The sequence below is a fragment of the Amphiura filiformis genome, chromosome 11, assembly GCF_039555335.1.
Source record: "Amphiura filiformis chromosome 11, Afil_fr2py, whole genome shotgun sequence".
NCBI lineage: Eukaryota > Metazoa > Echinodermata > Ophiuroidea > Amphilepidida > Amphiuridae > Amphiura > Amphiura filiformis.
This window is the reverse complement of record NC_092638.1, coordinates 66785368-66808207: the sequence shown is the minus strand read 5'-3', so window position 1 is coordinate 66808207 and position 22840 is coordinate 66785368. Positions and strand designations below refer to the sequence as shown.

The following is a 22840-nucleotide window of genomic DNA, read 5'->3' as shown; positions in this document are numbered from 1 at the left end:
TTTATCCAAAAAATTAGTGCTATATTTTTCTGGAATAGGGAGTAAAGCCTTGCGCTTTACTGTAATGACCCCGGGGAGGTCACTCCCATTGTGGCCTGTACACCATCCGCGATAATGAAAACGCAGCGTAAAAGGGTCGTTTTTTAGTGGGTAGGCACGATCCGCGGCGTGTCGCGTTTAGGGTGTCAAAAACATGAAAAATTGGAAACAAGGGTAGCAAAATTGCAATTTCTAAATACGCGGAAATGAAATTTAGGGTATGAAATTTGATGTTAGGAATGGAATCCCTGTTTAGGGTGTCGTTTTAGCCAAGGGTTCGGGCGTGGTTGAGGGAGCTTTGCAAAAGTTGATTATCGCGGATGGTGTACAGGCCACAATGGGAGTGACCCCGGGTAATGACCCTACATGAGTGGTTACATTCACTATATATGTAGGTGTATATGGCCTTTATGTTATGACTGTGTTACCTGAAGAGGCGACGAATCGGAATCAACAAGCGGAAAAGCGTCGTCAGCGGAAACGATTGAATCCATTGACTTCACCTTATTAGAAAGATAGCAAACAATTTAATTGAATCCCATGAACTGAAACAAGTGATGCCCATGAACTCCAAGTACGAGTGCCATCTTCAGAGCGATATAATGATATATGTACAACTTAAATACAAATTATGATATTTGTACAACTTTATAGTTTTGAAGAAAATACAATAAATTGATGTATTGTTAAACTTGAGTCTGTACAGTTGGGGGATATTTGATGGCCCCAATTTTTTTAGCATGGCCAAGCTCTTCCTTTTAAAGGGATTTTTTTAGCTTGCTACCGGGCAATGTGGTGAGAAAGTGTGGGAAGGTGGTTATATATATTGTTTACAAAGTCTATGACTTAATACTGATGACAAATCTGAAGGGTCAGAAAAGAGTCAGGCCATGAATAAGTAGGCCTACTTAAATAATAAACTACAGGCCTGAATAACATTAATAATAACATAGTGAGTAGGGTGTGTGCCATATCATGCACCTTTCGGGCCACCCTCCTCGAATAAAGGTCCACATTTTTAGTACCGGACCAAAGAAAACGGTACCTAAAATTACCAAATTTCATAGTACTTTATATCAAAGTATACGACATAATTCTTCAAAGTCCCATTTTAGGGAGTAAAAATCCACTGCATGCATGATATGGTTTGATATTCAAGGTTACAAACAATGTATGCAATGTTTTCCACACAGTCTCATATATTGCACAGTGCACACCCGCTATGATTTGCGGATCCGTGACAGACCTGGGTCCGTCGTAGGTCCCTCGCAATGTCCACATGGGAATCATGCACCCTAATAAATGAATCCTGGCGACTGGCCAGTGTAAAAGTATACTTCCATGTTACGTGTCTTGAGCACATGACAAAAGTTTATATAAGCTTAAAATATCCTGAAGATTTATAACGTGACCTACCTTTATAGCAGCCTGCCGACTTCTACCAGATCTTTTTGGTGGCATTTTTAAAATATACTATGCACAAGCACTTAAAATTCCAAAAAAACAGTACAATTCTCTTATCGCCAGTTACTATGATAATCCACAACCACGTGCGAGTATTTTCAATACAGTACGACAATTGTACGGTTTAAACAAGTTCTACAACTGTTTTTGCTATGAAGTTGGAAGTGATTATTAATGTCCTTAAACAGACTAGTGTATAATTAAGTTAGGAAATGTATGTCATCAAATGATTAATAATTCTTCATTTTTACTCTGTACAATTTTCACTTCTCGTAATAATAACACTGAAAAGGATGACGTCACTGGGCGGGAAAAACCTTGTACATAGTTCTGGCCCTTAAACATGGATGAAGCTTTGTAGGTGTAGATTTTATATTGAAGAACTTGCTTCATCCATGTTCAAGGGCCAATAGTACATGCAGGAAACACCTCATATTTACTTTTGGCCCTTGAACATGAATAAATGCTTGTAGGTGTAGACTTTATATTGAATGGTTTGCTTCATCCATGTTCAAGGGCCAAAAGTACATACAATGACAAATTGATAACTGAATAGCAGGAAATTTTCACAAGGTTTTTATTTTTGTGTAGCCTATTCCATGGTTAATTTCAGAACCGAAAATTTAAAAATCTGCAAAAATATTTTCTACAAATACGCTTTAAATGTGCAACTGTATGTAATTGTGAATATAAGAAACCTGAAAACTGCTCCGAACAGTTCAACTAGCGAAAAGTTAACACCGCAAAATAATATGGTTTACAGTATACCCTTTTAGCTACTATACTGCAGGATATACATAACAGGTTATTGTTGTTGGACAACTGGTATGAACAATTTTACTTACTGAAAAGTGGAAATTTTCGCACGATTAATTTTTTCACGCTTTGCCCATTTTGAACTGTTTCCCTTATTTTTAAATTCGCAATTCTAAGTTTCCTTGCATTGACCTATACACAATGTTATTTTTACAGTAGAAGCTTGGAACGCAAAAGCATGAAAATAAATACAGCGCAAAAATTAAATATTAAAACCCATGGGTTAATACTTTCACTGGTTTTATATTTGCGGTTTTCTGTTTAACCATGAAAATAAAATCCCTACAAAATTTCCTTTTATACAACATTCTTGTGATGGGTTTTATTTGCATGCCTTTTCAGTGATGTGTTCCGTATAGACAAATCCAATTTCATGCATTCCTACACCTCAATGGCAGCCATAGCTGGGTCCCCCCTTAGGTCTATCCCACCTAAAATGTGAAATCATGTGGCCTTGGCGGCATTGACTACATTCCATCACCTGTGTTGCACGTAGATAAAAGAATGATGAAAGTCTACAACACAATACAATTCAACATCAATTTTTAAGCGGATTTAGTCCACCCAATTGGGCAGTAACAACACCAGTTTGGGGCAGACGGGACCAAGTAATGGCCGACTGAATTCTGACCATCACTTGGCTTGTTGGATTTGTCTATAAATATAAAAATCCATCAAAATATGTGTGACCCATTTAGCAGTGTTTTGGATCATAGGAAAGACTCTATAAACTGTTCAGGCTCTACAGAACTGTGAAAACTTACCCCCTGTGAAAAAATATATTATGTGCAAAAATTTCAACTTTTACAGTAACACACCCCACCCTGATTAAGATATACTTAGTGCTGAAGATAAATAGTGTGCTAATTAAAATTAATAAAAATAAGAATTACAGAATTAATTTTCTCTCTATATATCCCAAATGCTTGTTACAGTGGGAGAACTAGGGCTAGAATTAATGTGAATTTCAGTTAACTACAAATTTCCTGTGACTGCCCCTTGACCACTAAAGATTTGGTGGCTCTGAAAAGAGCCGTTCAAGTAATGAAATCCTTACACCCCCTATGGGAGACATGAGCTTAATCTCCCAAACAGGTGATGTCAATTTCAAATTCAGGTAACCCCACTTGGAATTCACACTCTCTGTAGTCGTGTTCACATTGTCGGACGTACGCCAGGCGGAACTTGATCGGCGTAAGTTGCTAGGAGTAGTGGTAGGCGCTGCCAGGAGTAGGTGCAGTGTGAACGATGGTCAGCGTAAGTTCCGCCAGGAGTAGCGAGCTGGGTGTAACCTCCGCCAGGCGTAAGTTGCAATGTGAACGCTACTACTCCTGGCACCCGGTGTAAGTATGACCTTTTGTTAGTCGGAACTAAGAAATGACATATCGTGCGGTTGATAAAGGTCACAGAAACACCAGAAGTGGTAGCCAATGTTTACGCCGACCAGAAGTGAATGCTTGGTGGAACTAATTGGCGTAGTGCTAGGAGTAGGCTAGTTGTGGACACGCGGTAGGAGTAGGGCAAATATTTGTGGAATTTTGATCAATGTTAGCGTAAGTTTACTCCGGGTGTAATTCAAAATGTGAACATGACTTGTGGTCATTAAGGTCATGTCTTCCACAGGGGGTGTATGGATTTCAACTGGACTAGCCTAATCATGATGTAATAATCATTCTCACCTTAAGTCCTGTGTGTTCTTGTACATCTTCTGTAGAACTTGTGGCTTTCTTCTGTAAAGCTTCTTTACTAGACGCATTCGTTATTTTGGTATTACCCCCTCTAGGTGACCCGACCCTCGTACCCATCCTCGGGGCCGATGGCAGTCCTGATGGCCTTAATATCTGTGATGCATTTGCTGCACCAGCAGCTCCCTTTGGTGTTGAAGTAGTACTTGATGGCTCTCTAACAAGTTTATCTGGTCTCGCAAAGACCCCTCTTTTGGCTTCGCATTGAAAGTATCGTATACCTTTAACCGATCCATCGTTTTTTCCCAGTGGTTAGTCCAGCACGACCCGGCCCACTCGCCGACCGCAAATTGGGTCGTGCCGAGAAATTGAATATATCCATGTTTTGTGTTGCTGACAACAACACGGTCTCCTACCATAAAGTTTTCGCCGCTTCCATTGGCGCTGGCACTCTTTCCTTGGGGCAACGATTTGACAGTTCTATCTGCATAGCCAGCGGCTTCTGACGGCCTCATACCAGCCGCTCTCGCGGACTGTGCAACGGCATCTAGGAATTATACAAATGAGATATGTTAGAACATATGCATGACTGTGCAATATTATACAAAACATAATTTGCACCAATAAAAACAAGGATATTCAGTGAAACATAAATCATGGACCATCCAGAACTTGAACCTTGACTTTCAACTTACTCTGCTAACATGAAGGAATCTAAAAATCTGAAGTACTTCAAAACCAGATTCGACACCATCGATCTTGAGGACCATATTACTTATAGTCCATTTGGATTCCTCGAGTCAGTAGTGTCTGCGTGTGATACACATGTGATCACAGGCGTTGTATCTGTTGGCCGCATATACCATTACATATGGATACTACTGCCTGTCTCAAGAAAGTCAAATGGACTATTAATCACATTTTCCTCTGCTGCAGGTGTGACATACTGCATGTTTCTAAGACAACTACCACTATGGACCGCAATGGCCTCATCCCAATGGCATTGTACAATAACCTCAATTAAACAATCATAGTGCAAAATGCGACCTCAAGCTGCAGAGTATGAGTTTTTGTATCCAAATTTTCAAAGATCATTCAATGAATGCGCAAATGTATTGGGGTTAAAGAACTGCACCCTGATAGATGAGAGTATAAACTTTCTGAAGATTCTTCTGACTCTCTACACAACAAACCATATGGAATCAAACATTTTGTACAGTGGCGGCACCAGGATTTTTTTTTTTCAGGGGGGGGCATTTGGGGGCAAAGTGAATTTCTGGGGTGGCAAAATCGACAAATTTTGTGCAAAATTGTAGCAAAAAGTGGAAATTTATGCAATTTGGGGGGTTTTGCCTCACAACTGGGGGGGGGGGGATCTGGGGGGCAAGAAAAATATTTGGGGGGGAATGCCCCCTTGTCCCCCTGTAGCGCCGCCACTGATTTTGTACTTTGTATGATACAGCTTGTATATATCAATTTTATTGATAGGTTAGACAATATTACTTGAGAGAGAAATGAGAACATCAATGGCCATGCTGTTGGCCCGGGCCGTTGGTACCGCCAGTATTTTCCATAGGGCTATTCCAGTTGAAATCCACACACCCCCTATGGAAGACACATTCTTAATCGCCCACACAAGGTATTTAGATTTCAAACAGAGTCACCCATATATGCTACATCACATGAAGCGATAATCACAATATTGCGTGATATTTCCCTACGCTTCTGTTCAAATTGCTCTCCGAAAATCGCCCCAGTTTCCTTAATTATAGGAATATACAGCAACCAAGCTAACTGTGCTGGTACACGATGATAGTATGTTTTACATAATTTCAGCTTTACGCAGTCACTATTCAAGGGGCATCATGATCTGAGAACCGGGTAAGTTAGAGGCATTGTTATGCATCTCAGCCCAAGTTGGGTCGATCCTTCATGTAATTATTTCGTGTAAGCTAATCCTAACCCTAATTTCATGTATAATTACATGAAGGAGTAACCCCAAGTTGAAAGTACACCATACATGTATTTAGTCTGCATATTAGTGATGAAACCACACTGATGGCACTCTTAACTTGAGACAAGGCAGAGTATACTATTATTATAACTATTATTAATTTTTCCCAATTTCCCCCTTCTCTGTCCTCTACCCTCTTGCGCTCTCCACCACACCTTTTTCTCCCTCTCTCTCTGCCACCTTTCTCTCTTTTGACCAGTGGCATAGCCAGCACTTTTTCAGAGTGTGGGCAAAGAGAAGGCAAGCCAACTTTTCAAACTTGGACGAAAATGGTCCAAAATGGGCTAAAAAGTACAAAAAGGGCTAAATATCTTACATGTATCAGTAAAAAGTAGATTGAACAATTTGGTGGTGTTCAATCTACTTTTTACTTATACCATGCGATGTCACGTGGAAATCCTAACTTTTATTTACATGTATCAGGGTGGCCAGCATCCCACAGGGGAGGGGGTGGGAAGACTCCCCCTTGCCCCCCCCTCCTTGGCTATGCCACTGCTTTTGACTTATCCAGCTACATTCAAACTTGCAGACTATTTTTAGTAAATCATGAGGAAATGAAACTGATACTTTCCAAATAAAAGACCCAGATTTTATTGTCACTATGTTGGCCTTTATAAGTGTGTGCGCGACTGTGCGTGTATATATGGCTATGGATATGTGTGTGTAAGGTTTCATGATTCCTTCCTTCCAATGGGCTATTCAATTTCAAATACACATCCCTTGCAGCTTCTCCAGAACAAATGCGCCAGGCTCATTTTCAGAGAACCAAAATATACTCATACTTTGCTTCATAGTCTGCACTGGCTTCCAGTTGCTAAACAACGTGTCCAGTTCTGCACTCTCGTCCATGTTTATAAGGTTCTTGCTTCATCTACACCTGAATACCTGTCCTCCATCCTTCACACCCGTCATTCTGGGTACTCATTGCGCTCTACTGCTGCCACTTGCCTTTCCATTCCAAGATCCCACAAGTTGGCTGGTGACAGAGCATTTTCATCATTGCCCCTGTTCTATGGAATGGCTTGCCTTCCCACATTTGTGACTCTCCCAATCGCCAAACCTTCAAAAAGAACCTAAAAACTCACCTATTCACCTAATGTTGCCTCCCTCTTGCATTTTTCCTTTTCCATAGCGCTGTGTTTCTTCATTTAAAAAGCGCTCTCTAAATCTGTGTATTATTATTATTATTGATAAAGCAGGGATATCTCTTCTAACCACCCCCCCCCCCAAGAATCAAATGGTGCATAAACCAGGTTGACTACAAAAAATTGAAACAATAAAGCCAATGTCACCTTAAGTCCAAAACAACAGACACCAAAGACAAGGTCAAGAATATATACCAAACAACACATCCTTCCTTCCTCATAGACCCATCAACATGATCAAAACAACAACACATTTCCTGACTAATCATATACTTTATATAATATGATGTATGAAATACCAATCTGTAATTAAATTCACTTTTAGTGAGCCCAGCAAAAGCATAAAAATTAAAAATCTGAATTTGTCAAAATTCTCATTTAGGTGCAGGTTTTCATATGGAAAATTGACAAGAAAACAAGAAGTGTTGAAAAGAAAGTGAAGATTCATAAGTGGCTTGTGTCCACAGCAACCTCCAACTCTCCTAAATCCATTGGCAGGGCCAGGATTTTTTTTAGCAAAAGGGGGGGGGCAATTTGGGGAAAGTGAATTTCATGGGAGGGCAAAATCAACAAATAAACATAATTTTGGGCTTTTACATACAGTCCAACCTCTCCTATCTGGACCTCTTATGTGGATCCCTCTGTTATCTTCATAGAAAAACATGTTTATCACGTTTTGAGAACTTGATTTCATGCACAGAAGTATTTAGAAGGACATAACCAAGTGGCATACATAACTCAAATACCATATTTCAGTGCTATTACCCCATTTTGAGTAACCTTTTCCTGTCTCAATGTTAGCAATTCAAACATTCAATGCAGAATTACATGTAATTCACTTATCCGGATTTTTCACTTATCCGGCAAATGCTTGGTCCCATCATGGCCAGATAAGAGGCTGGACTGTACTGCATTTTCCCCCATGTCACCCAGTGTCGTGCGCAACAACTTTTAAAGAGGGGGGGCCTGGTTGTTCAGTTCCCTCGAATGGAGTCTGATTAGGAGCAAATTTTGATGTTTTTCCCCCGAATGACCCTTTGCGCACGCCACTGATGCCACCACTGTCCAAACTGAGGATGCTAGTTCTAAACTAGCATCCTCAGTTTGGACAGTGGTGGCATGGGGGCAAATTCACATTGAGTGTATTTCAAGATAAATGGCAACGAAGGTTTTAGGGGCTGTCATTTTCTTTTGAAACTCTGTCATGGCTATACTGGGGGGTGGGTGTCATCCAAATTTTTATCCCTCAAAAAAGGGGTCATATATTTTTTACACCAAAAATAGAGGGATTAGAAATTTATTAACAGCTTCTGATAAATTTTTATCAAAATCTTCCACAAAGGAATGCAGAATTTCAAATGGAATAGCCAATTTTTCTAGCAACCCTGTATAATTTCCATTTCAAATTCAATGATATCATCATACTCGGTCATTGGTACCAATTTTACACCCAGTGCTTCCTTTTCAGGTCATTAACTCAACCAGGCGATTTACCTCTAATCAGAACACATCACAGGCAATACACTCTGTATCATTTGATTTGGGTTGGGCTCAGTTTCTGGCAACCCTATTGTTGCCATTTACTCAGTCATCGATACTATTTTTGCTCTTAGAGTTGTGACATCTTTTCAGGTCACTTTAATACTCAACCAGCCAATTACCTAAATCAGAACACAGCTCAGGCTTGGGCTCCATTTCTGGCAACCCTGTTGTTTCTGTTTACTCAGTCATTGATACTATTTTTGCTCTTATTGATATCTTTTCAGGCCACTAATTCAACCAGGTAATAAACCTCTGATCAATTAGAACACAGCTCAGGATATATAGTGTATATATCACTTAATTTGGGCTCAAATTCTAGCAACCCTTTTTTGCCATTTACTCTGTCATCAATACTATATTTGCTCTTAGAGTAGTGATATCTCTTCAGATCACTATAACTCAACCATGCAATAACCTCTAATCAATTAGAACACGGCTCAGGGTATATCACTTGATTTGGGCTCCATTTATGGCAACCCTATTGCTGCCATTTCAATTTCAATGAAGTCATCCTTTCTTGAAGTACGACAGCAACTTCGTGACCTCTTTTGTTCGACAGAAAATTTATACGGGTTGGTGAACACGGGTTACGTAACACAATGTTGAAATTTTAGCCGGCTAACGCTTTTGATCAAAATAGCTCCAGAAATGGAAGACACGGGTCGTATACAGTGTTTACTCAGAGGCCGTATGTCTCAAATTTGGCCCAGTGAAAATTATTTTTGTCTCATAAAAATTTGTAATGCTGTATTACAATTAGTGAATTGGGGGAATTACTGGGCCAAAATTGGGCCAATTTGAGAAGAAAATGTTTCATTTGGCGCACCCAATTTCCAGAGAGAGTAAACACTGGTCGTATATTGCATCATTCATGTACCCTGACCACAGATAAGACATCAAACATTTGTGTAAAGCAACAAATAACGTGTAAAAGTTGAATTAAATGGAAAAAAAAGCTTGAACATGTCCAAAGTAGCTCGGAAAATGAGAAAAATTGCATGTCACGAACACAAAATGTTCATATCAACAAGCAAAAAAAAAGCGCCGAATCAAAAATCGTGTCATGTTATAGAATAACTTAAGTTAGCTTGCCTGAAAATTTAAATGAATTTTGGTTGGGGTATATTCGTAGTCGTATATTGAACATGTTGAAATGTTTATCTTTGTGCGTGACTACTGTCACACCATATATTATACTGCCGATGTTTTTCCTGCAAAGAAACTTTCATTGTCAATTGTCCATTGTTGGTTATTTAACTTGAAAATAATACTCCCAACGTTCAAACAATTTTAAAAGTCAGCATAAAGGTTTGTGTTACATTATTTGGACGGTGTTAATTCATTCCAGAAATAGAATACACGAGTGAGGCACTGAGTGGGAATAATATTGCTATTATTGTCACCAAATTAATCATATCTCTGGTATGGCTTAGTGGTAAATACATGTATTTGAAAGTTCGAGCTTAGTAAGAACCCTTCTAGCACCTCTCTTTGATTTTTGATTTGATTTTAACTCATATTTTTAAATCCTAGTTTTCATATTTTTATTAAAGCCATAATATACGATTTCGGGCAAATTTGAAGTTTTGTCATTTCAAAAATTATAACAATATTTATAATAATTATTAGTAAATAACTGTCAGGAAGGTTTTCACGTTACATTTGAAGCAGAAGTAGCGAGATAAAAATGAAAGAAAACACTTAATATCTTGACCGCTTAACTGTGGTGCTCTATGGGGGATTGGTCTAGACAACGAACTTGGCTGATTCCAATTATATTAGGTGTAATCCGAGGTGTAAGTTGAACATTGTGTAAAAATTACAAATATGCCAAAATATTAGGTTTGAAATTAAGTGCATCTCATGATTTGATATGTATGCATAAAAGCTCATAAAATATGTTGCCGATATGGGAGGGGTCTAGTCCAATTTAAAAAAATCGTGAAAATCTGTTGACGTTCCTTTATTTGATTGGCCTAGGCCTATATATATTCTTGAACTTTTAAAAATTACTTAAGTTTGACATGCTTTATTTGATTATATCATATTGAAAGCTACTGAACTTAAATGCATTTTTTTTAAAGATATTAACTCGAATGTAGGATTAGGCTTAAACATGAACAAAAAAAAAAAAAAAAAAAAAGTGGGCCTTCAAGCCGACATTCATTAGGCCTATATTATTAAAGACAAAAGGGAGAGGAAAAAAGAAAAGAAAAACGAACAGAAAAATTCCTCATCATCGATAAGATAACGTGGGAATCGAACTCTCAACCTTCGGCACTGCACACCTTCGCTCTGTCCACTAAGCCATCGCAACTTGTTTGGGCAAAGGGTATTCTTTTGCTATCTTATTTCTCGTTCAACGTGTTCAAGGATCTCACTCAACAACAATCTTTTCAAAACTGCTTGTACTTCAGTTAAATGAGATGATACTACTTTCTTTGACGACTACAATATTTTGTTACACAATAGAGTATTTTGCATTTATAAAATATATAACAATAGACGTTTTAATTGCTATATTAATCAATATAACATGTATAGACAGCGCCCGGCTGGGATCCATTTCGTGAAGCATCGTGACACTTGCAACGTCAAGCGCTTCCGCACGAGGACTCAAAGAACGCAACTTTTCAACCTACGACTAGGTTGTTCCACCGCTCATTTTCGCTGAAATTTTAATACAAGCTGTGGTTAATTAATGTTTATCACAACAGAAAAGCATTAGACCGGCGTTTCCTCAAAGCTGCAGATATAACCATTTTAGTGATCGTGACAGGCATTTTCTCTCATTTTTAGGCTACTTGCGCACCAAAAGCATTCATTTTTTCCACAATAATTCAACTTTTACATGTTATTCTTTGCCTTATACTCATGTTTCATATCTTATCTATGGGCTCAATATGGAAATGAAGGGAGGAACGACTCGTGTATTCCATTATTTTGATGTTTTCTAAAAAACCGTATTTGCCACCTGATTTTCAACATTGCGTTACGTAACAGCAGAGGTCACGCCGGTAAAAATTACCGGAAGTGAGCTAAGTTGCTGTCGTACTGATCATACCAAGTCATCGATACCATTTCCTCCCAGTGCTCCCTTTTCAATGAAATTTCAGGTCAGAAATTGCTCAACTGCAGCAATTACCTCTAATCAGAACACAGCTTAGGCTATACAGTCTGTTCCAAACAAAACTTACACAAAGGACCAGCCACATGTAGTACATACATGTAGTGTGATACTTTTTTGTGCAATTTTATGTTAACAAAAATGCAGTTTCCTACCCTGCGCTGTCATTTTTTGTTCTTCGCAATGATTTTTCACACACAGGATAAGCTAATATTAGATCTTTTCAGGAGAACTTTTCCGAAAAACACTGATCATGCGTGACCAAGGTAAACTGGTTCCTTCTATAATCTGTAATTCTATGAGCGTCTAGCATGGAGAGATTGTTCACACGAATCATATATCACATTGCTCTTTCTGCATGGTCAAATACGCTTTCAAATCGCCAAAAATTAATTGGTTGATATGTTTTAAGGTACACTCCTAAAGATGAATGATTGATGAAAACCCTTGGCAAGTTTTAGGGGTTTTTTTTGGTTTTTGTTTTTGAGATAGCTTATAGAATATTGCCCCCTTATTCCTATTTAGCTAGTATTGAAGCTCCAGTAAACATAACAAGCTTCTTCTAAAAGGCTACGAAATAAAACTCTGGATTGACGATTTCACTTCATGATCCACCGCCTCTATCCTATCAGAAACCTGAGACTACATCATGATTGTATAAAAATATCTTCCACAGGGGGAGTATAAATTTCAAATGGAATCAACACTTTAGGCAGCTCCATTTGAATTTCATACACCCTCTGAGAAAGATTCAACCTGAATCTTCAACAGAAGGAGGATGAGTTTCAAATAGAGTTTGTTAATGTGCTAATTCCATTTGATATTCATACTCTCCCCCTGTGGAAGATATTTACAGAATCTTCCACAGGGGGAGAGTGGACTTCAACTGGAATAGCCCATTATACTTTCTTTTCACTCCTCCCTCTAGCAATCAGTGATCCAGTCTAGAACTAGCCCGTTCCACAAACCGCGGCGCCTCTCGAATAGCGGCGGAGCGAGCACCCAGCGTAGTATCGGCTACTATCCTACAGTTGGAAAATCATCATACAGGTATCAGAGTACAGCACAGAAGCCAGTGCTAATCCAGTCACATAAGTCATTTCTCGTTAATGCTCTGTGTGCTGGCCATATAGGCTTCATCCTAAAAAGTCTTGAGATACTTTCTCAAAATATCAAGAGCTATATCAAGAACCACTGAACCAATTGATACTAGGCTTGTTTGTACTCATAATAATGCATTTTTCACGCCAATTCCAAATATGTAGTCAAGAAAATCCATTTCTGAAATTTCTGAATTTTTAAAACAAAATTTGAAACTTATCGTCTGCAATCGACACCCACATATTCTCTGAAACTGTAAATCCAATCTTTACGGAATTTTGAGCAAATAAGGAAGCCTGGTAAATAACAAAAATACGGACTGCAAAAAATGAAAAATATCATGCAAAAACAGCCCACTTACCTAAAATCTATTACTTTCTTTTTCATTTCAAGTTACAAACATTTTTTTAAATAATGTTGCGCCTATTGATCATGCACCATACAAAAAGTCACACCAGAATCAACTCCAAAAATGATGAAACCACATTCAAGACCAATTGAACCAATACTTAAGGTATACATGTTTGTACTTCAGGGTTCCCGCACCTTGAAGCCTTTAAAATTCAAGGACTTTTCAAGGACTTTCAAGGTCCAAAAGCTGGATTTTCAAGGACTTACCACAACACAAAAATCATGATGTGGCTCTCCATGCAGCACATTAACAAAAGTGACAGCTCCTCTCCACTCCCCAAATTTGGCAAAATTATACTTTTAGGTAAAAGGTGTTTTCAAATTCAAGGACTTTCAAGGACTCTCAAGGACCGCAGGAACCCTGGTACTTATTTCAATGCATGTTTGGTATGAAAATTTCAAAAAAAAAAAAAAAATCTTAATTTTTTTTCCTGGATGTATCACCTCAAGCTGGCATAGTGAAGTATTAACTCTCCTAGCTCAAAGCGATTTTAACCAAACAATAACCTACGTGACCTGATCCAATGTACACTGACTGCCTTGAAGTCTCAATTGCAATAAATAGTAATATTACCAGTATAATACACATACCCTGCCATTCAATGGATATTTATTTTGACAGTAATAACATCCTTTAATTATTGAGCCACAAGGGAAATACTTCTTACGCCATTCCATGGGGTAGAGGTGCAATGGCCACATTCTACTTGAACACAGTTTACTGTATCATGGTGTTGCAAAATGTCCACTTTTTTCTGTAAAAACATTGAAAATCAGCTCTTTTCTGAAGGAAAACTCACCAAAGGAAAACTAACCAAAGGAAAACTCACCAAAGGTAAACTCATAAAAGGAAAACTCACAAAAGGAAAACTCACAATAGGGAAACTTACAATATGAAAACTCACAAAGGTTCACTTTTTTCGGTAAAAACATCAAAATTAGCCTTTTGAACTAAATTTTTTAAAAAGGTCCACCACTTAAAGAGTTTGTCACACTCCCACTCCCTCAAAAAACAAAACAAAAACAAATCGGGCTAGTTGATAATTACCTGATAGTCATCTCTTGGGCGTAGCTCTGAATTATTTGTATTCACTGAAACTGGCGATAATCACAACAAACTAAAAATAGACATTTAATACATCACCCACATAAGGTTCATAAGCCTATATGCAATATGGCACCTTCCAATGTGTTGCAGTAAATGCCTTTCCTAAATGGGCCAATTAAAGGTATACACAGCCTATACCTATTGCACAATATGTTATATAGGCCCATATAGAAGTTCATGTTTTGACCTTTGGGGATAAAAGCTAAATGCAATATCATTAATTTCCACCTAAAACATTATAATATTTCCTCCTCACTTTACAGAAACTTATACACATCCCCAGGCTTGGCTCTCCTCTTCCCAGGGGCAACCCCAAAAGGGCCAAATGTTTCCTCCTCACTTTACAGAAACTTATACACATCCCCAGGCTTTGCTCTCCTCTTCCCAGGGGCAACCCCAAAAGGGCCAAATGTATAATACCCATATACTTGGCATAGGATAAGAATATGCGATTTTTTGGGGTAAAAATATGCACCTCGATTTTCCAAAAATGCGAAATCTTTTTTTTTTCTTTCTTTTTTCAATTTTAAATTGCCAAATGATTTTAGCACTTGGCTCTAGATCAAAGGACTATTCAAATTTGTGCCAAAATATTCAATTTGCTCCGCAAATAATGCAATTGCATATTCTTAGCAGCCCTACCATACCAATGAAAAGTCCTGACTGATGGCCGAGTTTGTTACACCATTATAACACATTTTTTAGGCCTTGTGTAGGTTGTAGTGGTTGGAAAGGAAACCATGCAATTCCTGTTATGTTCAAATACCTGACCCTAATATCACCTTATAGTAAGGACAACACAATGCTATTTGTGCATTAAAGTATTTCATCATATCTCATTGTTACCATCATGGTAATTTGTCCTGATCCACACCCAAAATAATCGTAAACACAAAATTAAACGCATTCATGATCTTCACATAAAAATGTTTTAATTGGCTTTTAATAAGCTTAAAATCACATAATCAATGGTAAAACAATGGGCCATTCCAGTTGAAATCCAGTGTGAATTCCAAAAGGGAGTGAATTTCAAATGGGTTTACCTGAATGAGTGACTCTATTTAAATTTACACCCCCTGTGTGGGAGATAAAGGTCTTCCATAGGGTATATGGATTTCAACTGGAATAACCCAATCCAAAACACAATCACAGGTCTGTAAAAAGATAAAACCTGCCATTTACTGCACAGGTACTACGCAGAAATACGCTCATGTAGAGGTTGTGCATATGACGTATCATACCATAAATATGGCAGACTTCTCAAATGCATTCAACAAAAGCATGATTGCAATCTACCGCAGTTACGTCTCACACACATAACAAATGCACCACGATCAAATAGGTTGATTGCGCTACTCCATGATTAGGACACCGGTTCAAATCTTTTGTTTAGAGCCAATCGATAAAAGCATGCAGGGCCTCTATTTTGAAGTTGTGTGCCGATGACAAATATAAATGTATGAAACACACTTGTCAATTAAGCTATCTGTTATAGACCCTGAGCAATCTATCAACCGGAACGGTATAACAATAGAAATGGCAGCCATGTTGGAGGGCAGTTCTATAAGATAGCAAAGGGACAGGTCTCTAGATCGATTCCACAACCATTCATACCTCTCACCTATTTTATTGTATTATTATTCGAAATTTGCCAAGGTACCTTAAGGAGGAGGATGACCCTGTCACGAGGGATATAGTATTGCATGTCCTTTTAATATTGGTCCATTGCCTCATGCATTTTAATTTGTTCAAACATGTTCAAATACCCTTTAACACAAAACCATCTAACCCCACCCCACATGACTTTAGCATACTTTACAAGTGTCAACAAACAGGGTGACCCAATTAAATCATTCCAACTACCAATTTCAATACCTTCAAACAGGAGAAAAAACCCACACAAAGAAAGTAGTGCCATCAAAAATGTGAAAGAAATTGAAAACAAACAGTGAACTCACACAGCTGTGCACAAAATAACTTGATCCACATTTCCACAAAATGTGGCAAAAACTGTCAACTTCTAATTCTATTACTGTAATAGATTAGGAAAACACCCAAATGTATTAGAAATACACCCAAATGTATTAGAAATACTCCCAAATGTATTACAAATACACCCAAATGTATTTGAAATACACCCAAATGTACACTCAAATGCATTGTATTAAAATACAACCAAATGTATTAGAAATATATCCAATATATTAAGAATACACCCAAATGTATAGAATACACCCAAATATGTGCAATCAAAGAGAAAGAAAGTTTCACAATCTTTTTATTTTCACTCATGTCAACTCACCCCTTCCTCTGTATGGACTACGTTTTTCTGCATTTAAACAAAATATTTAAAAAGATGAACTTCAAGGAGAACTTTGATGGTTCAAATCACTCTTAACCAGGCAAGAAGGCTTAAAAAATGAACTTATTAAACACAACCAAGAACATAATACTCAAATGTTACCAAGAACATAATACTCAAAACTTTTCAGCGACAAGGCACAGCGAATTAGCTCACAAGGCCGTTGTGAATGACTCCCAAGTAGCCCAATTTTTTTGGATTCCAAAAAAGTGCCCAATACCGTACATTTGCACTTTTACCTGAATTTAGAATGTAAGTCGCCCAATTGAGCGGAAAAGCACTTCTGGGACTTAATATGGAAAGTTACTGTGCGATTAATGGTCACAAAAATCCATTGTAACTGCAATTTAAGGCAACTAGCTAGGTTTTTGAGTGGTGGCAAGTGATCGTCAAGTAGCCCAATTGTACGTTGAATGCGCCAGCGGTGTTAATATCACTGATTATTCTTGACATCTGACATTTGAACTACACATTGGTAACCATCCAGTGAAAGATTAGTAGTAAAATAAATATTGATCAAAATTAGAAAAGGATGTGCTGTATCACTTCACAACCACACTAATTGCCCTGGCTATTCCAGTTGAAATCCATACATCCCCTATGGAAGACATGATCTTAATCTCCCACAAAGGGAGTGTAAATTTCACACATTCAAGTAACCACCCTTTAAAATTCACACTCTGTGTTAGCACTACTTTCGGGCCTGTTGCTATTAGTGTGCGTAGCGCTCGATTGAACGTCTTGCACTCGGTTCCTCGCGCTCGCTAAGTCCGTGAGGGCCACAGACTGCGGCTAACTCCGTGTGTGAGAGATTAAGGTCATGTCTTCCATAGGGGGTGTATGGACTTCAACTGGAATAATCCATAAGAATCCAAGAGATTATACTCAAAGAGGGCCAACTGCTAAATTTTAAATCCGCCATTTTTGGTTTGTCACTCACATCTTATGTTTTTGAAAGAGATCAAACAAAAATAAGCTTAAGTATTAGGTGTTTTACCGTACATATTTGGCGCAATGTGTTACATGCAGAACGCAAACAACCCACTTTGAATTAAAGTTTGCGGAGTGCATAGCGAAATTATACACTACTTGTCCTCTGTGAGTTACGCGTAAAAATGGCAGAGTCGGTACTCTTTGGTTTTACCTCAATGATTAGAGTGAAGAGTGATTGGTTTCTTGCCTAATATAATATCAATTACAATGTTGCCCACTTGTCTCCCTTTCACAGTTTTTTTTTAAACAGCGTTAAAGTTTATCCCACACAGATTATTTTGGGAGATTAATTTACAAAAATAGACAGAACAGTTGCAGATCTAACTTAGTTGTACGACATGTTTTATGAAATAAATCTCAAACAGATACTCCAAACTTACAGAGTGCAGAGAGCGGTAGCTCAGCCTTTTCTAAAATAAACTTACTTTTCCCTGTTACCATGGTGACAAATAATTAAACACGATTAACTAACAGAAAATATACAACTTCCACTTCCCCAAACTGACATCACTGACTTAGATGAAAGAACACACCATATCTTAGAAATAATTTAGTAGATAGAAAAAACAACTAAAAATGTTATTGCAACAAATTAATCTGAAGTGATTCTCTGGTCACTAGTCATCAGTAATCATAACAAATTGGGCTATTCCAGTTGAAATGCATACACCCCCTGTGGAATATGTGACCTTAATCTCTCACACAGGGGGTGTAGATTTTAAATGGAGTTGCCCGTTCTGGTAACCCCATTTGATATTCACACTCCCTGTGTGGAAGATTAAAGTCATGTCTTTCATATAGGGTGTATGGGTTTTAACTGGAATTGCCCATTTTGACAATTTTGTACATCACCACTTCAGATGGTGTGATGCACCTATACAGGGTGTCTCAGAAAGAACTGAACTACTTTATGTATTTAAGTAAAAGACAGTTTTTGATTTTGATAATTGAAATAACATACAACCTAAAAACAATTTTCATTTATTAGTCATCAGAAAACAAGATGCATACCTTTGGGTGTTTTCCATAAACAAATCTCTTTTTTGTCTCAGTTCTCAAAATAAAATACTCAAAAATTAAAACTTTTTGGTTTTTTTCAAGAGACGTCTAGTAGTCCAGCTTACAAGCTGTATCAAAATTATTGGTACCCATCAGCTTTGTCGTCTAATGACACGCCTGCTTATTCCAAATTCAACATTAGATCTTCTTGAAATGACTGCAATTTTATAAGTTTATTTATCCAAATTAGGTGGATGTTATGCTGCATTTTGATGTGGCAGTCTTGTCCATGCTCTCTGGATATTGATGGGTACCTATCATTTTAAAGAGGAAGCCCCGGCGGAGCAGTACATCTGGGGTGAACCAAACCTGCCTGGTTATCTAATTAATCAGTGACAAGGTTACAAATGTATCTCTGAATTTGACAGGTGCTAATTGATGTTTTAATGTCATTGCATCAATTAGCACCCAAAACTGTCAAATTCAGAGATAACCTTGGCACCAATTAATTTGATAACCAGGCAGGTTTGGTTCACCCCAGAAGAACTGCTCAGGTGGGGCTTCCTCTTTAATGCACCCTGTATTTATCAAATGTTGATTACTGATCACTATAGCAACAAGAGGATCAACTCAGATTGAAGTAATAGTGAGATCTGAGATGAGTTTACTCACTGACGCCATGCAAGGAATGGTAGCTAGTAGCTGGTCTCAAACCTGGTGAGTGATAGATAAACATGAGGTTGACATCATCATCCAACAATTTATAGAATAAACAAAAGGTTGACATATCAATCATAATGTCCTTAGTACTCCAAACGGAATAATTTTCTGGTTTAACTATTTTTAACATAAATGTACTTTGGACAATACTAACATTATCTTGTACTTCTAGGCAACGGACATTAACATTATTATGTTATTGATCATTTGAAATCCAGTTTATTGGCATATAGAATATAAGTAAAAGTTAAAACTTAAATATAAGTAAAACTAAAACACTTCCTTCGCCATGGTGCATAAATGCGACAACAGAAAAATCCTGCTCCTTACTCACAGCGCACAAGTTCATGGTGGCCATCTTGGACATGCGAGTGAGGGCAAGCATGTATCCTACAATTACTTCATAAACATTTCAAATGATTATTCCTCATAAACAGTATTGAAATTCACCTTTACTGCAAATCCAAGATGGCCGCTCATGCCATGGAACCCATCTTGGAATATTTGTTTGTATGGATTGTGTTCAGGAAGCTTTAAAGTTAAACTACTCTTTATAATATTCTATGTTACAAATCTTGATACAGAAAGGCTGTTGAAAATTAAAAAAATTCCAAACTACAGTTTAAGTTTTAAAACCCGGTACCCCAGGTCAACATAAAAAGTGGTAACCATGTGTGTTCTAAATTTCATGGAAAAGGGTATTTTGTTGACTGAAATCGCGGACATGAAATCGCGAATAAAGGGGGTATTCTGAGCATTGTCTCCGCGAAATTTAAAAAAGGGGTATTTCACAGGTTCGTTCGATCAATGAAGAAGTTTGGCGTGCGCCGGTTCGTTCGTGAAGTAAATAAATCAAAGTAAGCTTCCCGGGGCATTTGACATGTGTCAAACTAACAAAGCTGCCGAATTTGGAACCTATCATGCAATCCGTGAGTTTTTTTCGAAAATTTCAAGCTCAGTTTTAAAGAAACACTCCACCCACGACACTCGATCAGTCGGGCGATCAGTCATACTCGGTATAATGTTAGATTCGGATGTTCATAAAACATGTATAATGAATAAATTAAAGGGGTATTCCATGATCCACAACATCATCCCCCCAACTTATACCAAACTTTTCAAGATTTTGATAATGGGACCCCTACATACATACTGTGTAATTGCCAAAGGAATCTTGTAAATTCATTCCCTTTCCAGAGATATCGGCAAATATATTCGATTTGTATTTTTTGTCCCGGGTTTTTTTTGTCTGTCGACAGACAGAAAATAGTCCCAAACAAAAATGTTTGGTAGACTCATAACCGGTGCGATCTTACCTTTCCGATGTTGATTAAGATACTTCTTGCATCGATCCCGAGATGCGGAAAAAACCAATAGTCATTTTGTCCCACATAAATGAATAAATAACAAAAACCCCGATCCCCGAGTGGACTCACCCATTCGGTGACGTCACACACGATAATCATCCCTTATCCGACTTGGGCAGCCCCTACTCGGCCAAACTTGTAGGGGCGGCGGGTCGGATAATCAACATCGGAAAGGTAAGATCGCTTTTGACGGTTATGAGTCTACCAAACATTTTTGTTTGGGACTAGACTCAATACACGTCGATCTTACCGTTTCGATGTTGATTAAGATACTTCTTGCATCAACATCTGAAAGATCGATCTAGCAAGTAACCGACGGATGGAGGTACAAGATTGGCCAGCATCTGATAAGGATCGGGAGAGTGGGTAGCATGGTAATCGCGAGGTCAAACTATTTCCCCCCCCTCACGGCGGGAAACAGAAAGACTACGTGAACAGACAAAAACCCTGAACTGAAAGTGCAGTGGTTAAGAATAGAAACACTGGTTCTTACCATGTTGGAATTCTGATTGTCCGCAAAACACCTGATACCCAACCACCATGTTATCTCCCCAGAACAGCCCTGGTGAACTTATCGCCTGGTCGTTGGTTTACGTTTTTGTAGTAAACCGTGGAAAAGGACGACGGGTTCTTCCAGGACACAGCCTGACAAATCTCTTCAATGGGGACCCCCTATGGTAGGCCCACGAAGATGAGATAGATCTGGTTGAGTGGGCCTTGGGGCGGCGTCTTTTGCGCCCGAGTCCACCAACACCTGGACCAGCCACCGTGCCAGAGTCTGTTTAGCGGCTGGACCGTGCGGTTCTGCGTGGGTGATAAATAAGCGGTCATGAGCCCCTCTTAAGGTTTGTGTTCGGCCAAGGTAGTGCTGTAGCGCCTCACCGGGCACCACAACCTGTCTTCGACTATTGACGAACCCTGCCCAATACTGGGTAGGAAGAGGGGCGAGTGTCGGAATGTACTTCGCTCATTTTTTGCAAGGAAATCCGGGCGAAGAAACAGCGTCGCTCCGTTGTTAGTAAATACGGAGGCTGACTTGAGACTGCGTGCAACTCCGAGCAGCGCCGTCCGAAGCCAACGCCAGAAGAAAGGCCGCCTTAAGAGTGGCGTATTTAAGGGTCGCTTTTGACAGGGGCTCAAAAGGGGACCCTTAATATACTCCAAGACTGTGTTGAGGTCCCATGGAGGGACCACCTTCCTTTCGGCGGGCGCTCGTTGAACATACCGTCGAGAAGAAGACTTAGGGACCCATCTGAATTGATAGTCGACCCGTCTTCAAATCCCGATGAATCGAGAGAATGGCTGACTTGTAGTTGGCTATCGTTGCCTGCTGAAGTCCTGACCTGAACTTTTCTGTCAGAAAATCTGCCACTAGAGGCACAGGGGCTCTAGTGGGAGATGTATTTCTCATCGCACCATGCGTAGTAGGGAGCCAAACGCTGACTATACGTGCGGAGGGTAGACTCTCGTCTACCCCTGGCGATGAGAGAAGCAGCTTCTGATGAAAAGCCTCCCTCCGCCGCACGTTCCTGATAAGGGCCATGCAGCTAACTGCAGGTGCTCTAGTGGTAGACTTGGTACCTCTCCTCCGGGCATCCGGAGTAGATCTGGTAACTCGGGGAGTGCCGCTAGTAGATCCACCATCGGTCGAAACCACAGGTGTTTCGGCCAGAACGGTGCTATCAGAATGACGTTGCAATCCTCCTCCCGATCTTGGTCACCACCCTTGCGAGCAGTGAGATCGGGGAAAGCGTAAGCAGTCATTCCTCCCCAGTCTCACGGACAGAGCGTCCACGGCGAATGCCTGTGGGTCTGCGACCCTTGAGCAGTACACGGCAGCTGATGATTTCGATGAGATGCGAACAAATCTATCGAGGGTGGTACATCACCTCGAAGATCGTCTGGGCGACCTGCGGAGCAAGGGACCATTCTGTATTTTTTTTTTCC

General features: G+C 39.1%; 1 protein-coding gene across 1 annotated transcript in view; it reads right to left on the bottom strand.

Annotated features, from left to right (window-relative positions):
- Window positions 1-22840, bottom strand: part of LOC140163878 (uncharacterized) — a 175583-nt gene that overhangs the window by 79034 nt on the left and 73709 nt on the right. The window contains 3 exon segments of the mRNA XM_072187193.1: window positions 3999-4330; window positions 4333-4551; window positions 19479-19520. Of these exon segments, the coding sequence (XP_072043294.1) occupies window positions 3999-4330; window positions 4333-4551; window positions 19479-19520 (593 nt within the window).